General features: G+C 57.1%; 1 protein-coding gene across 1 annotated transcript; it reads right to left on the reverse strand.

The window, feature by feature from the left end:
• Positions 1-186: 186 nt before the first annotated feature.
• On the reverse strand, positions 187-20,577 carry PIAS3 (protein inhibitor of activated STAT 3; the record flags this gene model as incomplete). The annotated part of the gene is given in 16 exon segments (XM_082496052.1): positions 187-1,661; positions 2,452-2,489; positions 3,639-3,772; positions 4,121-4,292; positions 4,724-4,860; positions 5,319-5,479; positions 6,028-6,101; positions 6,713-6,818; positions 6,963-7,097; positions 8,650-8,740; positions 11,124-11,174; positions 11,740-11,824; positions 15,556-16,024; positions 18,938-18,983; positions 18,985-18,995; positions 20,554-20,577. Coding segments are annotated over 16 exon segments (2,004 nt in total). The 3' UTR covers positions 187-1,391.
• Between the last annotated feature and the right edge of the window lie 517 nt (positions 20,578-21,094).

The raw sequence follows: 21,094 nt of genomic DNA on the forward strand, positions 1-21,094 counted from the left end.
GTGCGGGATTTCAGGGATCCAGAGGTTCCAGAACTCCAAGAACCGGTCCAGAGGGCTGGGGAGCGCGGGCGGGTGAGCCAGGGCCAAGGTCCCAGCGCTCTCCTGGGTGCCCTCAGCTCCTCACACCGCGGCAGCAGCAGCAGGACCAGCTCCACGTGCACTGCACGCCTCGGCACAGCCTCAGGTTTTAACGCTTTTATTGCATCGAAGTATTTACTGCGGTTATGATGATACAAGAAATAGGAAACCGTCCAAGCAGAATACTGCGCGCTGCTCCCCGGCCCGACCGCCGCTCTGAATTTCAGGAAAGGAGCAGTTAAAAAAAGGTGCTAAAAACCAAATTGCTACATGTGATCCCTCTCCGCGAGCCCCGCGGCCGCGTGCCGGTCGCTGCAGGAACTGGGGGATGAGCTCGGCAGGAGGGAGCGAACCGGTTTGGACACTCACAAAGCAGCAGGTGCGTCGCTGTAGAGGTTACGAACTAAAGTATACGTTTAAATACATAAATAATTTGTGCAATGGGTGATGCGCCGTCCCCAGAGACGACGCAACCTTCATTTAGTCCTCACGTAGACACAGAAACGGGGAAGTCTTTGGAGTTTTGTATGTACAAAAGCTGCGACTGAAAATATAGATCATCTATTTGTTCTCTGTACAGGTCTGCACCAGAAATATTTAAAAGGAGGAAAAACAAACCTACTTTTTTTTTTTTTTTTTTTTTTAAAAAAATACATCGAAATTCCAAGCGAGACAGCGCTGTCACCAGAGGGACGGGCAGGAGGCAGCAGCGCGGTCAGGGCACCCGCGCCACCTCCTCCTGGGTCCCTCACTTCACCCCATCCTCCTCCTCCTCCAACACAGCCCCACGTGCCTCTGCGCTCCCCCCACAGCCGCCTTCCATGAGAAATGAGGAATAATTTCCCGGGGGGGTCGGGAGGCGGCCGGAGGCGGCCCCGGCCTCGTCCATAAGGGCCCACGGGGCTCGGAGAGGGGGAGAACGAAGGACACACTGCTCCGGGCGGCCGCGTTGTCCTCCTCAGCTCTTTGCTATCCACAGCAGAATCCCACATAATATAAACGGGTTGAAAATTGGTTAAAGTCAGGGGGTTTGGTCGCCCCTCGGAAACAGGCGCTCCCCAGCCCACATCCCCAGGGAGCGCGTGCGGGCACGGACCCGGCTGTGGGACGCGTCCTTCCGAACAGAGGACTGGAAACCCCCAGCGCAAGGGCTGGGGGCACCAGCGACATTGGGGGCCTCCATGGCGAGGAGAGACACGACCCAACAGCTCTCAGTTGGGTCCTTCCAGGCTGGGACAGGGAAGCCAATCCTACGGGAAATCTGCCCTTGTCTCCCACCCCTGGTAGAGGGAATAATGGCCAACGGCGTGGGCTTAGTCCAGGGAAATGATGTCTGGTCGACAGCCCGGGAGCGCTGTGGTGCTACTTATTGTGCCGTTGTGGCCGTGGCTCTCTCGCAGGGCGCTGGTGGAGACGATGCTGCTGATGCGGCCGCCGGCCGGGCTGACGGCGCCGTGAGATCCCGCCATCACGGGGGCCAGGGGATTCATGTTTATGAAGTGGCCAGACGTGCCTCGGTACTGGAAGAAATGGCCGAGCGAATCCTGCTCATCCAGGGAGGTGATCACAGAGGGGCTGTAATGCTGCCAAGAGGATGAAAAAACTCCGGCTCAGCTCATGGTGACCCCAAAACCGCAGTCCCCGTCCCGTGCAGCCCCTGGGAGAGGGCAGGTGCCCGCGGAGAGGAGTCGTCGCATGGCGATTGCTCCCGGAGCGCCCCAGGTACGTGTACCGGTTTACCAAGCCCGGCCCTGAACCGTCAGCACCCACTGCCTCCCGTCAGCACCACCCAGCGCAAACTCGGGCTTCGGGGGCGCCGACGGCGGAGGAGACGCGCGGCAGCAGGGAGACACAAAGCCCAGCACAGGGAAAGGAGACAGACCCTACAGCGACCACCCTGCGAAGCCGCGGGCGCACGGACCCGTGCCCTGCACCGAGCCCCCTCCGCGCAACGTGGACAGGATAAACCGGCTCTTGGCGACCGCCGCCAAATCCCTCCGCTTCCCACCACCGCTCTCCTACGCCTGCGTGGATTCAGGCTGCGAGAAGCCAAATCCTTCCAGCCCCGCGCCCCGAATTTGCCTTAGCAAGGAAGACTCAAGAAAGCGGATACTGTGAAAGGAGAGAGGCGCTGGGCAGATGTTAAGTATCTCCCCGGGGTGTCGGGCGATGCCCGTGGAGCCGCAAAGCTGGCACCCCCACCGCCGTCCTACGGCAGTTCTCGCCGAGGAGGAGGAGGGCGGAGGAGGAGGAAGGTTGGCTGAGCGAAGCAGGGTGTGTTTGCCCAGCTGCAGAATTGGCAAGGAGAAAAGAAAAAAAGAAAAAAAAAAAAAAGGCAAGCAAAAAAAAACAAACCAACCCAATGAAACTTACCTGATTTTCACTTTGAAGGAAGGAAAACAAATCCAGACCTAGAAAAATAAAAAGGGGAAAAATAAATCTCTTGATGGTAAATAAACCTCTGGCAGGAAGGAGCCAAACCGCGCCAACGCAGAGGCAGCAGCAGATGGGTTCGGGCTGCTTCCAAGTCCCAGACACCCCGGTACTGTCAGCTCCGACTCCATCACACGCTCCAGCCCTCTTCCTACAGCCCCGCCGTAACTCATCGCGTGGCTGCAGCGACGCGACAGCACGGGGTGGATTAAATTTCACTGCTTTCGAGCTGTCGCGGGGTCTGGCACCGAAACCAAGTTCCGGCAAAGCTCGGCAACCGGCGGAGCCCTGGCTCAGCGCAGCCCCGACTGCGCTGGCGACACCACGACGCTTCGAAGCACCCGGCCAAAGGGTCTGCACCAAACGAACCCCATCGGACAGCAACTGCGCAGGCACCAAACGGGGCACGAGGGGCGCGTGACTTGCACGCGGGACAGAGTATTTGCACGTCTCTACTGCCGATGTGACAGGCGGACTCAAGGCCGTCGCCTCGTCCCGCTGGCCAGCAGCCTCCCTGCCCGTAAAAGCGGGTTTTTAACGCAAGTGAGGCATAAATAACGCCCGTAAAGCACACGGGGATCCCCAGAGCAGGGGGTTCCTGGGAATAGTTTATTATTCTGGGAATGGATTATTATTTATTTACTACGTGGTCACGGACCCGCGCCTCTATCTTTCCTCCTGCTGGGTTAGGACACAACCCGTGTCAGGCCCAGGGACAAGAAGAGGCCACGAAAAGGGAGTCAGAGGCTCATTCCTGGGTGGCCCCGGGACACACCGACCAGCCAAAACCCGGGTGGTCCCTACCTGCGATCTCCGACTCCCAACCACATTTCCAGCTATTCTGTCGGTCACGCTCTCACCCACGGGCCCCGGGGAAACCTCCCTGCGGGGAGGTACTCCGGTTTCCTTCTTCCCTCTTCTGCGTTGGGCCAGTGACGCTCGCGTCACTCAAAAACACTCGCTCCGATCTGCAGCAGCTGCCGGGCCGAGACAGACTCCGCGTGTCGTGGCCCGAAGGCCCCCGCAGCGCAGCGGCAGAGAGGGCGGTTGCAGCCAGCTGCCTACGGCTGGTAAACTGGTACAGTCGTGCGCGTTTGATAACTGCTGCCAGAGGGGTTTGTTGTTACCTTGAAGCTCTGAGGGCGCCTGGTAGGAGGGATGGTAGTCGGGAACGGGGAGGTTGGAGAGATAGTCGCTGCCGAGAGCGGCCATGGGGGGACTTCGAAGCACGGAGGAGGGCTGGTGATCAACGCTTAACACCCTGAAACAGAATACAGACCGAAGGACCGTGCTGAGGGCAAAATTCCTCCGTTGTTTATCAGAAAAAAAAACAAACAACCAAACACTCAACCCTGATGCTGCCATACCTACAGCAAAACCAGTCCCTCCCTCCTCCCCTGTCCCACGGCCAGAGGTGCGTCCCCTCGCGCTGACCGGGCGCGGAAAGCGGCAGCAGCGCTTCCCAGGGACAGAGCAGCCGCGGCTCTGGTGACTGCGACGACATCAGCGTTCGGGGAAGGAAACAAGCAGAGAGCAGGAAGCAAAAGAAGCCAAAGCCCAGCGAAGCCGGGGGGGGGAGGGGGTCGGGTTCCTGTGCTGCCTTACTTACCCCTTGGGCCCCGCCGCCGTCGGAAGAGCCGCGCTGGAGACCGGGCACTGCTTCTTGGCAGGCGGCTCCTCCTCATCCGACGAGCTGTCCAGGGTGAGATCGATAACCTCCACTTTTTTTTTGCCTTCCGAAGAGTTCTTGCCCTCGGGGCTGACGGTGTAGAGGGAGCTGGCTGCAGGGGAAAACCAGCCGTCAGCCGCAGCTGCCGAAAGGGAGAGGAGCAAAACACCCCTACCACCACTGCCACCCGGCGATACACTCAGGACTTCCAAACAGCTCGTACCAAATCCACACCCCGTCCCAGAAGAGCAGCATCGCCCCCGCGCTGAGGGTCGGGTCTCCACAGCCCACCTGGAATTAACGCTGCAGTTTCAAGAGGAACCTGCATTTGTCTCGCTTTTTCTAGCGCTTAGTCCACAGCGGTGCGCTAAGCGCCTGTCACGCTCCTGGTGTTTCAGCGTGATCCCCAAAACAGGCTCCCAGATGGGATCCGAAACGCTCCGAGCGTTGCTTTGTAAATGTAAAAATCGGAAGTGTACACGTTGCTTCGGCAAAAAAAAGACGTCCAAAAAATAAAAACGTTGGTGACCGCAGCTGCCGTACCCTCGATCCCGCTGAAGGCAGACGTCTGGCACACCTCCTGCTTCTCCTTCTTGGGCTTCATGGGGCACCAGGAGCCGTCCTCCATGAACTGTATCTCATCGCAGTCCGTGCAGGAGTTCAGGATTTCCATGAACAACCTGCCGGGCGAGAGCACAAGCTGGGGAGAGCAAACACTACGAGGACTCGCGAATTTGCCTACAGACGGACGGCAGAAAGGACGGCGCTCAGGAGAGGGGTTAAAGGGGTACGAAGAATTACTGCTCTAAAAGTCCGTGCCAGCATCACCTGCACGTTCAGTTTTACGAGGGGCTGCTCAGCGTACAGAGGAGGGCTCTGTTGGGACCCCGGTAAGCAGCTTCCCCCGTTACTGCCTCTGCAGGGACCGCCAGCAAGGAAGCCAAGATTTTGACAAAGGCTTCTTGTTCTTTGGGAGAAACCCCTCCAGATTGGCATCAAAGCAGTTTAGGCAACGAAAAACCAGATTTTAAATTATTCGCGGCTGTAACTTGTCTATATGCGCTAGCATTAGAGGATAAGCCGTGAAAGAAAAACGTTATCCAGGCTGAAGACAGCGTAAGAAGCCTGCTCGGCTCACCCGTCGATTATCAGGTTGTCGTATGGGGCTTTCTTATCACACACAGGGCAAGTCCAGGTGGGTTTCTTCTCGTTCATTTGCAGATAGAGCGCTGCGTCGAAGCACTGGAGGTGGGTGCAGGTGATGGCTCGGCAGGGCACGATCAGCCTCATCTTCCCCAGCTGGGGGACAAGAAAGAAGAAATGAAGTTGGTGTTGTCCAAACCGCCTCTGGCAGCGCTGCGTCCAGCCGGCGGTGCGATTCCCCGTTGGTTCCCCTTTCTCCCCTGCCCGGCGCTCGCTCTAGCGCGTGTGACAAGAGCTTAAACTAAACGGCAACGAAGAATTAACAGGCGAGAGAAAACAAGCCGTCCTGAGGGTATTTTTGCCTTTTTGTTTTGGCTTTTAGCTCACTTCCACCTCCAACACATGCTAATAGCGAAGCTGAAAGACCTTCGGGGTCAACAGAATGGATGGGGTCAACAGAAGACATTTTTTTGGCCAGGCAGCTCAGGCCAACAACCTCGGTAAATTTTTTGAATGCGCGAAAGAAAGCGGCTCTGCTTTTATTTAGGAACGAAAGCCGACTTTTCAGCGAAAGCAGGGCTGCAGCAGCAATAGCTCTCGTCTCGCTCCGCAGCGTTCCTACGCAACGGTAAGGTAAAGCGAGAAGCTGTTCGCAAAGGCCTTTCCGAGAAAAACGAACAAAAAAAAAACCCGTAGAAACCTACTGGACACATGAGGGAAACTCGTAGGCTCGTTGTGGCTATCTCACTGTCGGGATCAGCTGTTAGTTTTTCTTTGACTGAAAGAAGAGGAGGGGAAAAAAGGTCTCCTGTCAACATCCTCCTTCTTTTACATGCATAAATACGTACAGACACGATTAATAATTTGCACCGTGGCACTTATTACCCAAATTACAGGCAGGTAACGCTTACGGTAGCAGACACTACTACTCGTAGGCTGAACAGCTCCGGCAAGAGCCTCCTCGGCAAGACGCAGCGCAAAGAGCCAGCCCCGACCTGAAGGGTTTCACAGCCCGCCTGCGACGTGCCAGCGCGGGGCAAACAAACAGCGCACGACGCGAGCGCGGGCAGCAGCGGCTCCGCTCCCGCCGCTGCTCACAGGACAAACGTTTTGGAAGTATCGCAACGGAGACGGGCAGCGATCTGAGGAACGGTTCGATTTAGAGCTCCGTTGAATGGCGTCGCTGGAAAATAATCCAGAACCTTCACGATCCTCACCCGCCCCGCGAGTTCTCATCAACGGGACGCAGCAAACGCGCCGGGGCTGGCAAGGAGGGGCGCACGCGAAGACCCGCACTGCCCTCGCTCGCTAATTCTGCCCTGCTCCATCCTCCCAGCCCCAGCGCGGGATGAGACCAGGCAGAGTCTCGCCTTCCCGAGGGGTACTCACTCAGGGCTCGCGAGTGGTCTGGATTTCGGATGCCTTTGGCTCTCAGCTTCTGCAGCAGCGTTACCGACGTCAGCTGCTTCACCAGGTACACCGACAGAGAGTAGTTCTGTTGGGAAGAAGCCGACGCCGCTCAGACCTAGAAGAACCCAGCGGCAAGGAGAGGGCTCTCCCGGCAGCGCACGGCTCGCCGCTGCTGCAAAACCGACCTCGATTCCGCAGCAAAGGGGGAACGGGCTTTCAGCTCACCCACCCTGCCGAACTCCGAGGACCAGTTCACTACGATCGTGTTCGGGACAGTGGCCGACAGTCGTGCCAACGGAGTGATGTTGACGGGGCGGCTGGGTCGTTTCGGCTCTGCACCGTTTTTCGTGGGCGGGAGATAACCCTGCAAAGAGAGAGAGATTACCCGACGTAACACAGATTCTCCCCGAGGTGTCAGGCCACACACGAGAACCTACAAACCCCGTTCCTTCTTGGCACGTTGTACCTCCAGGTACTTCCCGTCACACCTTAGAGCTCATATAAGAACTCCTCTAAAATCTCAAAGGAGGACATTATTACTCCTCGGCGCCAGGGAATTAAGAGCAAAGGTTCCCTCTAACATCCTCACGCTGACGAGCGCACCGGGGCCGCCTCCTCTCGCAAGCTGAACCTCCCCACCAACACGGATCTGTCAGCCCGGGATGCGCCGCGCACAAATGGCGTTGGATTGAAAACCAAACCCTCCCCAGTTCGGCGAGGCCGGGAAGCGGAAAAATTACATCCCGTGACAAATCTCACATCCGTCTCATTTTTGCTTCGTTATACCCACATTCCAGCTTGCTTAGAAACCCGTCCCGTTTTCCAGCCCGAGTGCCTTTTCTGTAATTCAGAGAGATTTACGCCACCCTTTTTTGGCCGCCCTCTGTTAGCCCGGGTGGCTCGAGACGGCCTGAGCAGCCACCCATCCGTTTAAGCAGAAGTTAAAAAAAAAAAACCAAACAAAAAAACCAACAAAAAAAAGCGCGTTCCCGTTGAGCTGCTGCGGTACCAACAGCTCCTCAGCTGCAGATGAGTCATCTGACAGAACGCGAGAAACCTTCTCTGGGAGCAGAAGCTGGGGGGGACCCTTTGGCCATCTTGCGTCTCACACGCGCTTCCCTCTTTCCGCCCCAACGGGCCGGAAACCACCTCTCTTTATTTATTTTTCTTTTCTTTTTTTTTTTTTTTTTTTAAAGCAGATTACTAATTGTCTCAGCCAAAAATCGGACAGAACATTTCAGGCAAAAAAATGCCAATGTCTGAACCCCTCCAGGGAGCGGCTCAGGTGCAGCGTTGGAGGCGGTTCTGTGGGTTTGACTGCGAAAAGCGTCGGCTGTAACGGAGCGACGCCGGCGTGGGACGGCTGACAGCCCACTGGCCTAAGACTGGTGAACCTCTGATACCTTCCCGAGGTGTGACGCTGAATCGCATCCCTTTTTGAGCAGTTAACCCTTAACACCATTTCTTATTTTTTATTTTTTTTATTTTTTTTTTTCACATTACCCAGCACGGAGGGCCCCAGCCGGGACCGGAGCACGCAGGTCTTCCTGCAGTGCGATACACTAAAGGCAGTGCTGTTATTCCGTTCATCCCAGATTTTACTCTGCATTTTTATTACCAAGTTTCTTGTCAAAAAAACAAGGCGGAATCTGCTGGTTAAAATAAAAAAAAAAAAAATCAAGCCCAAAGTTTGCAGATTCTTCTCCTTCAGGAGCGCACTCCTTGAGCGGAAGAGCAGCTTTCGCGGCCAACCCACAGCCCTGTGAAATCAGTTCTGCGCTCGAACCACACCGTTTCTTCAAGTCAGTCTTTAATCTCCCGAAAACACGTCCCCACTGCGCTCGCCGGGAGCTGCGGCTGTGCGAAAGGGCAGACTTTAGTCTACAACGTATTAGGAAGAAGTAAGATTTACTCACAGGCAGGGGACAGAGTTTTCCATTGACCTTGACAAATAAATTAGGAGGGAAGTAATCTTCTTGGGGGCAGCTGGTTTCACACAAGCAAAACCTACGAAGCAGGAGGGAGAGAAACCGGCAAGTGAGTGGCGACACTCGCGAAAACCCGCAGCCGAACTTCCCTCGAAAAAGGGAAAAACGTTTTCCGAGCGGGACAGGACAGATCAATGGCCGGAAAACGCATAAGCAGATGAACAGCCCTCCACGTTTCAAACCCTCCGCGCGGCAAAAGCGACATGAGAACCAAGCCAGAAAAACGCCAGCGGCTTCAAACAGTGACTAACGGGCACGCAGCGAAGTGTGCAGGGGCAGGGCTGGTTGTGTTCAGCCCAGGCGATAATTTAGGCTATCCGGAATCACCGTTTCAAAGGCAAAGCGCGTTTCTCTGGCCTAACATCCCTCCCAAAGCAGCTGCGGGTTCGGCGGCACAGGCAGCTGACCCGCACACCACGCGGGACAAAGCAGGGCCGCCATCCGCCCCGCTATAATCCCGCAGCGCGGAGTCGGATGGTTTAACCCCGGTTCGGGTGCGTTCAACTTCACCTACAGGTCCCGCAGCACTCGACGATGCGAGGAACTACGTCTCTCTAAGGCACCCAACAAAAGCACCCGAGGAACTAAAAAGTTGAGTTTGACCCAAAGCGAATCTTGCGGTAGGACGGACTGGTTACTGCTTGGACTCTCTCAAAGCTCATCTGCCACCGCTCGGCATCGCCCCGTCGCCTCTCCCCCCCGGAGAACCGCTGAGGTTGGAAAAGACCTCGAAAGTCACCGAGTCCAACCGTCGGCCCCAGCAACCCAGGGCGGGCTCCGGTTCAAATCCTCATCCCGTTTAATCCCACGGCCGCGCGCCCTGTGCGCTCTCAAAGGAGGGTGCTCCGCCAGAGACGACGCCCCGCGCCGAAACCGCAGCGCTGCCGCGCAGCCCCGAGTCAGACCGTGACCTCGGCCGGCGGCTTCTGAGCCGCGACATCAAGCCCCGGCACGGCCCGCCGCTGCAGAGCCACGCCACCGACGGTCTCGCAAAATAAATCCCCTCTTATTGTTTTTTAACCTCTCTCTGCTTGCCAAATAAAACAAAGAATAAAATTGAGAGTTAATCTTTTTTTTTTTTTTTTTTTTTTTTTCCCTGCTTAGGAGAATACCGCATACACGTCAGCAGGAGAGAAGAAGCGATCCCACCAGCGTTTTTAACCCCTGCGCTGAAGTTTGCTGAATGAGGGGTCACTTCTCCGGGCGAAGGGATGCCCTCCGGACACCCCCGAAAGTCTCCCGGCGGACTGTTTGGTAAACCGGATTTCATCTCCAGTGCCCAAAAGATAGCGCGAGGCACGTAAGGCCGAAACCGGCCCTTCCGAAACACACAGGGTGGTGTTCTGCGTTCCAGAAGAGCCGTTGCCGAGCATCCACCTCCCGGTGCGTTCGAGGGAACAGGACGCCCGCAGGCTGCGCTCCACCAGCTCCGTGCGCAAGAGCCGAACAGATGGACACAGCGGGAAAACTGCGACTGGAAAGCCCCAGATGGGAGAGAGGTCGTCATAGACCCATAATTAATAAAGAACGCCCTCCCGAAAACCAACAGCCTCTCTTCTGAACCGAATCAGAGACTTCTGTTTCAAATAACCGCTTCTCTTCAGACCTCCCGATATCGCTACTAAAGCCCTCAACTCCTCATCGCTCCCCCCCCCAAGAGCAGTCACCGCTCTCTGTCTCTTCGCCAAGTTCAAACCCCTGATGATAAAATTTTAACATTTTTTACCCCTGCCAAGGGCTGGATGTCGGGCGAGAGCCTCCTCAGTTCCCGTCGGGCGCCGCAGGAGAGCGGGGGAGGCACTTAAACCACCCCCAGCACCGCCCGCGGGAGGCCGAGGGCACTCCGTGAAGCACCTACGAGTATTTTTCCACTCTCGCTCTCCAACGCGCCTTGCGTTTTCATGAGTAATAACGGGGTGAATACCAAAAAAACGTTCACGTTTTAAGGCAGCGCAGTTTCTGCGTCTTATTCCACCTTTTGCGATGAATCTGCAAAGGGGCAAATAAGATGGAGAAGAGAAAGAAGCGAGTTCTATTTAAGCGCGCAAAAACCCGGAGACAGATTGCACTTTGCTACGCTTAAAATAGAGAAAACTCGTGCGCGAGGCCGTGGCGCCCGCGCCAGCGGAGTGCCACCCAGAGACAGCTCCCTCGGCCGCGCCGCGTCCAGAGGGACCCCGGTGGGTCGGCGCCGCACGACACGGTCAAGGAGAGGCTCGGGAACCCGCGCTCAGAGCGCAGCGCCAAACCGCTTAAAACTTCCTCTGGGCAAAGCGAACACGCAATTTCAAACCAAACCACGTGCGAAAAGCGGGCTCCGGCAAAATCTAGGGCAAATTAACACCACTACGCGAACTCAGGGAACGGGGCTTAATGCCTTCATCAAAAAGTCATTACCTTACCTTAATTGCACCTGCACAGTGTAATCACATTTGGCACCGGGCAAGATATCTCTGCAACAGAAAAAAAGGTCTTAAGACTGTCAGCAGCGCTTAACAGAGAATTACGACTACAACAGCGTAACTTTTCGTTAAGTTCTATTGCTATCGCTACGCGTCAGCTGTATGATGAATAAAACCAGTGCGGCTGAACGGCGAAAAGAGGTAACACCCGTCCGAAGTAGCAGGCAGAATTCCCAAACAAGGACGGAAAGCAAAAACCCATCGGACGGAAGAGCGGGTGGCGGGAAAAGGAGAAAAACCAGCCTCAAGGATTCTTGCTGCTGCTGAGTTTTAAGAATAATAATGCCAACCGCGACTCGCCGACGCACACAAAGCGTAGTGCTTATCGGCACAGGCGGAGCGTAGCCCTAAATTTGGGGAACCAGCACGTTTTTATCCCAATTGCCAGATTTTCTTTCTTCCACACGATAACTCCGCTCCGCGGGGTTTGAGGCAGGCAGCACGGCCCCACTGACAGCCCGGAACTCCCCTTTTTACACCCAATTTGGCATTTTATTCCCCGGTACCGCACCGGAGCACTGAAATGCGGAAGCCGCAGGGGTGCCGCGTCGCTTACCGGGAGGTGAGGATCTGCTGGACTTGCTGGGGGGTGAGAGCAAAGGTGAAATGAGCTTCTTCAAACCGCTGACTGTTCGTTGAGGCTGGAAAAGAGAGTTTAAGACAAATTAAATCATCATGAAGCCATTCCCACACCTGCAGGCGTGAAGGCTTGCAACAAACAAAGGACAGCAGCCGCTAGAGGCAGAAGGCGATCCGTCCTCAAAATTAACCGCGGTTCCGCGCAGGGGCCCTCCACGTCCTCGACCGCGTCACCGAGCCTCGGCTCCGTCTCGCGGGGCAGACATTCGGCTTCCGTCGGTTTATCTACGAGGGAAACCGAGGCCCGGAAAGGAAGGCGGCTTGCGCCGACAGCGAACGGTGAGGAAATGGGGAAACGCGCCCGCTCGCCCTCCTGAGTCCGCGAGTCGCTGCACGGCGCTGCCCAGGGGTCGGCGGACGGGTCGGGAAGAGCGAGATCAAACGCGGAGCTAAGGGAATGCCAGAGGTCACCCACCGCCCTAGAAATTGTAGTAATTACTGTGGTTACGGAATCAGTACAGTTGCCGGAGAATAATTGGGCACCGCCATTTTCTCCTCCTCGGGCACGCGGACGGGGACACGGCGAATTTAGAGGAAAACCAGCCATGCCCTCGGTTAAAAATAAACGCGCGCGGAGAAACCCACGTGGTCGCGAATTTGGCGCGAGGGTTAGCGAGGAGCACGGTGAGGACGCCTGGTGCGAGATACACGTGAAAATAACCGGGGATTTCCCCCGCTCTTACCCCGACCTTAACCAAGTCACCGCCCCTTTGGCGCCTGAGCTTCTCCCTCGGCACAGCACCAGGTCTCTGCCTCCCGCGCCACAGCCCTCGGCCGTTTTAGCGATATTTGCGGAGCAGCAGCACCCCGGAGCGAAGACCCCCGACGCTGTAAGCCAACGTCATTTGCAAAGAGCCGATTTGGCCTCTTCCGCACTCGTTTTTACAGCCGCCAGGAGAGGTCCTGGGCCACGGCAGCTCCCGCTGGGACTCCCGCTGGGACGCGGAGCATCCCTGGGCCAAGAGAAGGCGAAGCCGAGGACGTTACCGCAGTGCCAGTGCCAAAGTTTGGTCACGCTCGGGACGAGCCGGTCATAGCGCGACCGCCGGAGGCGACCGCAGAGGAGAAGGTCGGCTCCCGCCTGGGTGCCACCCGCCCTCGGAGAGGGACACCCTCGCGTTGGCCTCCCCAAAAAGCCAATTCAAAGCGCAGATTCCTCGGTGGGGCGAGGGGTTTCGCTTCTCCGGCCTCCCCGCAGCGCAGGAATGCCGGGAATGCGAGGCCCTGAGCTTCCTGGCAGGTGACCCGCCGGGCCTTCCCCAGGCCGGACCGGAGAAATTCAAGAGGAATTCTGACCGTCTCAGGACTTTCTGTTTGTGCCTTTCGCTCCTCGATGACAAAAATCCCGCTCCAAACAGAGCCGGGGCAAAGCCGCTCAGTATCCAAGCGGTGCCAACCAGCACCCGCCGTTTTCTCTGCCGCCTCCGTTTACGATTAATAAACGACGTCCACCTTATAACCAGTTCGTAACCGGCGCGAATCCTCAGCCGGCAGCTTTCGTCCGCCGCAGAGAGGAACCCCGACGGCTCCCAGATTCGGGGCATCGCAGCAGAGTTTTGGTGTAGGACGGGGAACGGGAAAGCCGAAGCGAAGAGCCGAAGCGACCGGGCGGCTTTACCATTAACCCCCGTGTCACCGTCTTCCCCCGTCACCACCCCCTCCAGCCCCGTTTTCGTTTATCCTTCCCACATATTGCTTATTTCTGGCATTTTTCTGCCCCCGTGACCTTCGCGTCTGGATACTTCTACCAAATCGCCCCCGGCGACTGAAATAAAAGAACGGGAGGGGGATGTTTGCACAGCTAAAGGGAAAAGAAAGACGCAAACCACCAGAAGCCAAAAATAAAAGCCCCCGATTCCCAAGGAACTACACAGAAACTCTTTCAAGTCCAAGCGCCAACACAGAAGTGAGGGAGTTTTATCAGGGGAGAGGGGGGGGGGAAAAGAAACAAATAAAATCCTTTCTTTCACAAGGCGAGTGTCCCATTTTGGGGGAGAGGCTTAACCACAGGTTCTCTGAGAGACTGAACAAAGCCAAACCTAAGAAAAGGCAATTTTTAGCAAAGCAGTAACGAAGCCAACCCCCCCCCAAAAAGGCACACGGGTTTCGGTCGGAGCACAGACATACCGATCTCCGCTTTAGCAAACATCACTATGTTTATAATGAAAGAAAACCAACCCCCAATCCAAGCGCAAACCATTTGAAAGGCCCAAGATGGGTGGACCCAGTCTGAAGAGGCCAGAAGGGCTCAACCGAAAGCAAAAATACAACTTAAAACTCATTGTAAAAAAAAAAAACCAGAATAAACCGCCCTTCTCCACGGGCTGAGATCACCCCAAGTGCAGCAGCCACTTCCAAAACCACCAGCAATTACGGGGCCAGCTCTGCGCCCTCCGTCTCCCCACCGCCATTTTAAAGATTACGGCGCACACACACAACTTTTCTGGAATTGGGAGAAGCCCAGTGGGGTTTTTTTGTTTTTTTTTTTCCCCCCTGTTTTACAACTGGGGAAGCGCCGGAGCGCTCGGCCTCCGCGTGGCGTCGGGAGAGAAGCGGCTTCGCCCTTTTGCCGTACCCTGTTCCCGCTCTTATTTACGAGCCCCGTTTGGCTGCTGCCCGACGGCGAGTTTCCTCAGCGACACAGCACGGCCTCTCCTCGGGTTGGCGACCTTCAAGCTGGACCCTAACGCATGAAACAGCTCATTAATTTTACGCGTCGGGAGATTTTTAGGAGTACGTTGCGGTTAATAGCTAAGGCAGAATTAAGACTCAACGGTGGCAGAGGGCGTTGCTGGGAGCTGTAACGCCAACCGTGCGCCAAAATATCCAACCTTTTCACAACTGACTCTCCCGGCCTTCGCCGATTCGTTCGGAAAGGGAGCCCGCGCCACTTTATCCATGGTTTTATTCTCTCGGGATTGGGACCCAAATGCTGACGAGCCACAGACCAGAGAAAGCGTCACAACTCGGAACGCAAAGAACACCCCGGGCTCCGGCAGGCGAAAACAGTAAATAACCCAAAACTTACGTACGCTTATAAAACAGCCGCTTATCAGAAAAGGTATCAGCTGGGAGAGAAATACCCTTTTCCGCACAAATAAACTTGGAACAAGACTGACAAGCGACTCAAAGCTTACAGTTCTGGCAGCGCGTACGCATTGGGGCTGGAAGTTATGGGTTCAAACGCCCCGAGGGCTGGGAGGGGAGCCGGGGGCGTTCGGCCGGGAGAAGAGAGGGCTCCGGGGAGACCTTAGAGCCCCTTCCCATATTTATAAGACGGGGACCAACTTTTAGCAGGGCCTGTTGCGACAGGACAAGGCGGGGAATGGTTTTAAGCTAAAAGAGGGGAGATTCGGGCCAGATCTAAAGACGCAGTGTGTTCCGCTGAGGGTGGCCAGACACTGGCCCGGGTTGCCCGGAGATGCCCCATCCCTGGGACCACTCCGGGCCAGGTCGGACGGGGCTGGGAGCAACCTGATCTGGGTGAAGGCGTCCCTGCCCAGGGCAGGAGGTTGGGCTCGATGGTCTTCAGCAGTCCCTTCCCCCCCCCAAAACCACCCTCTGAGTCTACGAAACCCCACCTCCATGGGGCCGTCAGCCTTCCGAACCCACACCGACGGCTCGCCCCCGCCACGCCGCTCCTGCTCCCTCTTCTCCGCCGGGCGAACGCACGGAGCCTCCAAAAAAAAAAAAAAACAACCAAACCACGAGGAGAGAGCAGTTGGGAACGTACCTAGCGTGGTGGGTTTTATCAACTCGTCGTAAACGTCGTAGAAGGGCAGCCGCCTCATCTTGACATCGGGATGGACGGGGTGGATGGGCGGCGATAGGTGCTGAACGTCCGTCTCGTGCTTGGGTCCCAGCACCGGCGCCGGAGGCAGCAGAGCCGCCGGCACGGCGGCGGCGGCGGCGGCGCTGTGGTCATAGGGCAGGTGACACACCGTGCCCTGCGTCAGCGCGGTGGCCGAGGGCAGCTGCCCTGCCTGGACGTGGAGCATTGACAAGTCCGAAGGGGTTAAAATCTTTCTCGGGAACCTCCGCCGGTACAGTTCTTTAATTTTCATCTGGACAGCCGGGCTGCAGCCAGATTTCAGCAGCTGCAGCGCCTTGGTGAGAAGTTCGTGCTTCCTTCCACTTTTGTTCCTTCCAGCAAAGCCCAAGAGAACTTGTAACTCCGACACCCTAAAGCTCATAACCATATGCTGCAAGAAAATAAAACAAGCACCGTCAGGACCGCTGGGCGAGCTGGCGCCACCCAAACCCGAGCCACGGGGTCACTAAGGAGGACGGTGGAGGCCTTAAAAGAGACACTGTCAAGTTGGAAGGTCCCCCTGTCATCGGTAACTCCTCAGCAGCGGAACTGTAAATATTTAGGTTTGGGTTTACTTTGAGATACTTCGCTTGGAAACGGAAAGGCAAAATCGCTTCTGGATTCCGCGGACGTCTGAGCAGTTCCCGATAGGTGGTTAAATCGCCTTCCCTTCGAATAAACGCCGACAGTTTCTTGGAGGGTCGACCTCGCGTCTAAACTAAACCTTTGCACCTCTCTGGGTTCAAAGCTCTCCCTTCTCAGCCCCCCTCAGGCTGGCCGGGGAAGGCCCGGCCCCCCGCGCGACCGCGGAGCTTTCCAGCCGTCCATTTTATTCTTTTATTTCACAAAAATATACTTTGGGAATGGCCGGGTTTGGCCCCGCCTTTCCCCGAGGGGACGCACCAGGCGCGAAGTCTGAAAACGGACGTCGGCCATTAACGAGAACGGCGGCGGTTAAGGGAAAACATACGTCGGGCGCCACCTCCACGCCTGGGCTGGCGTCGCCCGCCAACCGGCCCCACGAAGGCGTCTCCTCCACACCGACCGGCCGTCTCTCACCACCAGCCCCACGCAGCCGGCAGGGATGCCCGAAGAGGAGAAAATACGGAACGATTCCCGTTTCACGGCAGGAAAAACGCACGGGGCCTCGGAGAGCTCTCCGCGCTCACACCAGGCAAGTTCGCAGCAGACCTATAAACTCGGCTCAATCCGAGTCGTTCGCAAAATCATCCTTCCTCCCAACTCATAATATGGTTTCGGAATTACTTACGGAAGCAGAAACACTCGTGGGATGACAAACGGCGCTACGGGCGCACGTATATACTTATGTGCGTATACATCTGTACACGTTACGGCACAATCTCTTCCTTCGTGCGGGGGACAAAGGGTTAAACCCGGGATCGAGCAACTCCCCACACTCTCCCTTTTAAATAAAAACGCACGCGTGGAGTTTCACCCCCACTCTGCGTCTAAAAACACTTTTCCCTTTAAGGCTCCCAAAACGCAACCGATTCCACGACAGGGGAATTGTTCTCAAATTAGTTACAATCTGGGTTTAAATCCCCAATTCTGGTTCCACGGAGGGGCTTCTCTGTATTAGGCTCGCGGGAGCCACGCACCGAAAACGCAGCCTCTTCGGGAGGACAATGCGACAGATGTCCCGCTTCCCGGTGGGAGGGAAAAAAAAAAAAAAAAAACCAAAACAAAAAAAGGGGAAGTATTTGGGAAAGCTCTCAAAGGCAGCTCCGCCGTTACGGGAAGCGCCGTGTGGTCGCTGGTGCAGAACAGGCACGGCGCCAGGTTAAGGTTTCGTGTAGAAAACCCCCCGTGGGTCGGGTGGGATTCGCCTATTACCTCTCCCGGGGCCATACGTTCGAGAGAAGAGTGATTAACTTTATTTTTTTTCCTCTTGTCAGAAGCAGGAAACCTCTGTCATTTAAGAGGAGAAAGCTCGGCTCGGGGTCTCTCAACGTTGACAGTGCCTGTTTTAAACACATCTCGGGAAAGGTACACTCGGGACGCACGTTTACCAAATATTCACCCCTCCCCTTTTGCGACGATCATCGTAAAGGAACCGACCTCTTCCCACATCCATTATTCCCACAAATCCTCCAGACAGAGTCCTTCAACCGGCAGGAGATGAGTGTAGCATGGCTCAGCAGCACGAGATTCACATTTATCATTAAAAAACACTCACATCCGTGACATAGGATGGCTGTGTCACCACCGCTGCAGCAGCTGTGGACTCTTATCTACCCCCGAAGCCTCTCCGATTACTGCTCGGAGTATCAGAGCGGCGGAAAAAACCTCTCTTTGCTGCCACAAGAGCCGGCAATCGAGAGCTCCCGGAGGGCAGCGGCTGGATCCGCAGCAGACTCGAGTCCGACCGTGCCGCTGTCGAAGCCGGCACGTCCGCAAACCTCTTCTCTCTCCAGGGGAGTCACCGTTCGGTCTTTTAAATAAAGGAAAGTGTCTTAAGCCAACTACGGGCTTTATAAGGAGAAATCGTTTCGTTTGCGACTGGCTCGTCCCCCTTTTACAATGAGACACAGATGGTAAAAAGCTTAAACAAACTCCTGGCGAGGAAACCAGAAACGGGGTTAGGGGGAGAGGCAGCGGAGGGTGAAAAATAAACCGAAGAAGCCTCAAATAACGCCAAACTCTGCCGAAAGGGCTGGCGTCCGGGGGGGCAAACCCCGCAGAGGGAAACCTGCGCGCTAAGCTACGTCTAGACTCAAACCCACAGTTCCTCTGCGGGGATTCATCCGCAGGGGGAGCGGAGCAGAACACACGACAGACGCTTGGCCCCGGGTCGCGCTCGGCTTTACCGTTTGCTAAACTGTGTCCCCAAATCGGAGGGTTACGGACACGGTCGCCAGAGCTCGACTTCTGCGCTCTCCTAAGTCACCTAATTACAATTATCGGATCCAGTTTCTCCACTGTTGTCGGTAACATTTTGCCGCTTGATGGGGCTCCCGCTGTAGTCAGGCTTAAATTTGAGGGGAAGGAGAAAGATCAGGCCACAAGGCCGTATGAAAATGCGGACAGGGCACTGCTGGAAAGATTACGGACAAATATTCCTCTGGAGAATTCTGTTCTCGCTGCGGCTGGCTGCCAAGAAGGTGCCAGTTCCCAAATGTCTTACTGTTCCCAGCACGGGGAAAGGGAGCAGGACTCCCCGGCCACTTCAGCCAGCTAAGACCTATATTCCAGCCTGTGGGGGGGAAAAAAATATTAAACCGCCAACAAGGAGAGAAAAAAAAAAAATAAAAAAAAAATAAAAATCAGCTTTGGAATTAGTTACCAGGGGCAATTTCATATTCCACAGTCTGGTGGGCAAAGGTGGTGACACACTCTGACTCCTAAAAAAACGAGAAAAAAAAGAGAGTGGAGGGAGATGAAACCCCATCCAGCTGTGAGCACTGGTGCAGCACTACCATGTTACACGCTCTCCGCTCCCTCCTCCCGCGCTGCGCCCCAACCCTGCCGCCGCTGCCACCCCCCGCCGCCCCGCCAGGCTCTCGGCTCTCCCTCCGCCTTTCGGCCTCTCTTCTCCGCGGCTCTGCACCTCCGAAGCCCCCCAAGGTCCTTCGGCCCCCTCCTCTCGCGGACAGACCCACCGGAGGGCCGCAGGCTCGCCCGCCGCTCAGCGCACCGAGGTCCGGACCCCGGCACCTTCCCCGCCGCCCCGGTGGTCCCTGCGCCTTCTCCCCACGGCTCTGCCCCCGAGCCGGGACCCCACGGCTCACCTCAGCCCCCCCGGTGCACCCCAACATCCCCATCCCTCACCCCCATCCTCACCCCACAGCCGCCTCCCACCCCTCTTCACCCATCACCGCCCCATGCCCTGGTACAGCCCTAAACCCCCTGCCGCCCCACAGACCCCCCCTGCTCCTGCCCCACAGTGCCCTGTGCAGTGGCCTGTCCTCAGCCCCACACACCTCCTGGGGCCCACTGCAGAGCTGCCCAGCCCCACACATCCCCTCACTCTCCTGTATCCCCTCAGCCCCACGCTACGAGATCCCCAACCACAAAAAAACCCTCAGCCCCACAGATCCCCTCAGCCCCACACTGTCTCACTCCATCTCCAAAGACACCTCAGCCCCACTGCCTGGCCTCAGCCCCACAGACCCCCTCAGCCCCACACTGTCTCACTCCATCCCCAAAGACCCCTCAGCCCCACAGACCCCCTCAGCCCCACACTGCCTCACTCCATCCCCACAGACCCCCTCAGCCCCATAGACCCCCTCAGCCCCACACTGTCTCACTCCATCCCCAAAGACCCCTCAGCCCCACAGACCCCCTCAGCCCCACACTGTCTCACTCCATCCCCAAAGACCCCTCAGCCCCACAGATCCCCTCAGCCCCACACTGTCTCACTCCATCCCCACAGACCCCCTCAGCCCCACAGACCCCCTCAGCCCCACAGACCCCCTCAGCCCCACACTGTCTCACTCCATCTCCAAATACCCCTCAGCCCCACTGCCTGGCCTCAGCCCCACAGACCCCCTCAGCCCCACACTGTCTCACTCCATCCCCAAAGACCCCTCAGCCCCACAGACCCCCTCAGCCCCACACTGCCTCACTCCATCCCCACAGACCCCCTCAGCCCCATAGACCCCCTCAGCCCCACAGTCTCACTCCATCCCCAAAGACCCCTCAGCCCCACAGACCCCCTCAGCCCCACACTGTCTCACTCCATCCCCAAAGACCCCTCAGCCCCACAGACCCCCTCAGCCCCACACTGCCTCACTCCATCCCCACAGACCCCCTCAGCCCCACAGATCCCCTCAGCCCCACACTGCCTAACTCCACGCCGACACCCCCCCCTCCCCTCAGCCCCACACTGCCTGGCCCCATCCCCACAGATCCCCCCAGCCCGGCACCGCCGTTCCCCCGCTCCCCCCGCCCCCGCCGCACCTTCAGCTCCGCCGCCTCCGCCATCTTGGGACATGGCAGCCGCCGCGCAGGGACCGAGGCAAACTCCGCGCCCCGCCGCGGCCGCAGGGGACGGGCAGCGGGGCGTGGGCAGGGAGCGTCGCGCAACTCCGCGCCCGCCGCGCAGCCGCAACGCCACGCCCCCCCGTGGGGCCACGCCTACTCCGCGCGGCCACGCCTACTCCGCGCGGCCACGCCTACTCCGCGCGGCCACGCCTCCCGGCGGGGTGGGAGAGGGCTGCGCCGGGGGGGAACGGGATCGCCTATGGGGCGGTGCGGAGATGTGTGGGGCTGGGCTATATGGGACTGGGGCTATATGGGACTGGACCTATATGGGACTGGACCTATATGGGACTGGGGCTATATGGGACTGGGCTGTATGGGACTGGGCTGTATGGGACTGGGGCTATATGGGACTGGGGCTGTATGGAATTGGGGCTGGGCTATATGGGACTGGACCTATATGGGACTGGGCTATATGGGACTGGGCTGTATGGAATTGGGGCTGGGCTATATGGGACTG

This window comes from Vanellus vanellus, assembly GCF_965231255.1.
Source record: "Vanellus vanellus genome assembly, chromosome: 27".
NCBI classification, from domain to species: Eukaryota; Metazoa; Chordata; class Aves; order Charadriiformes; family Charadriidae; genus Vanellus; species Vanellus vanellus.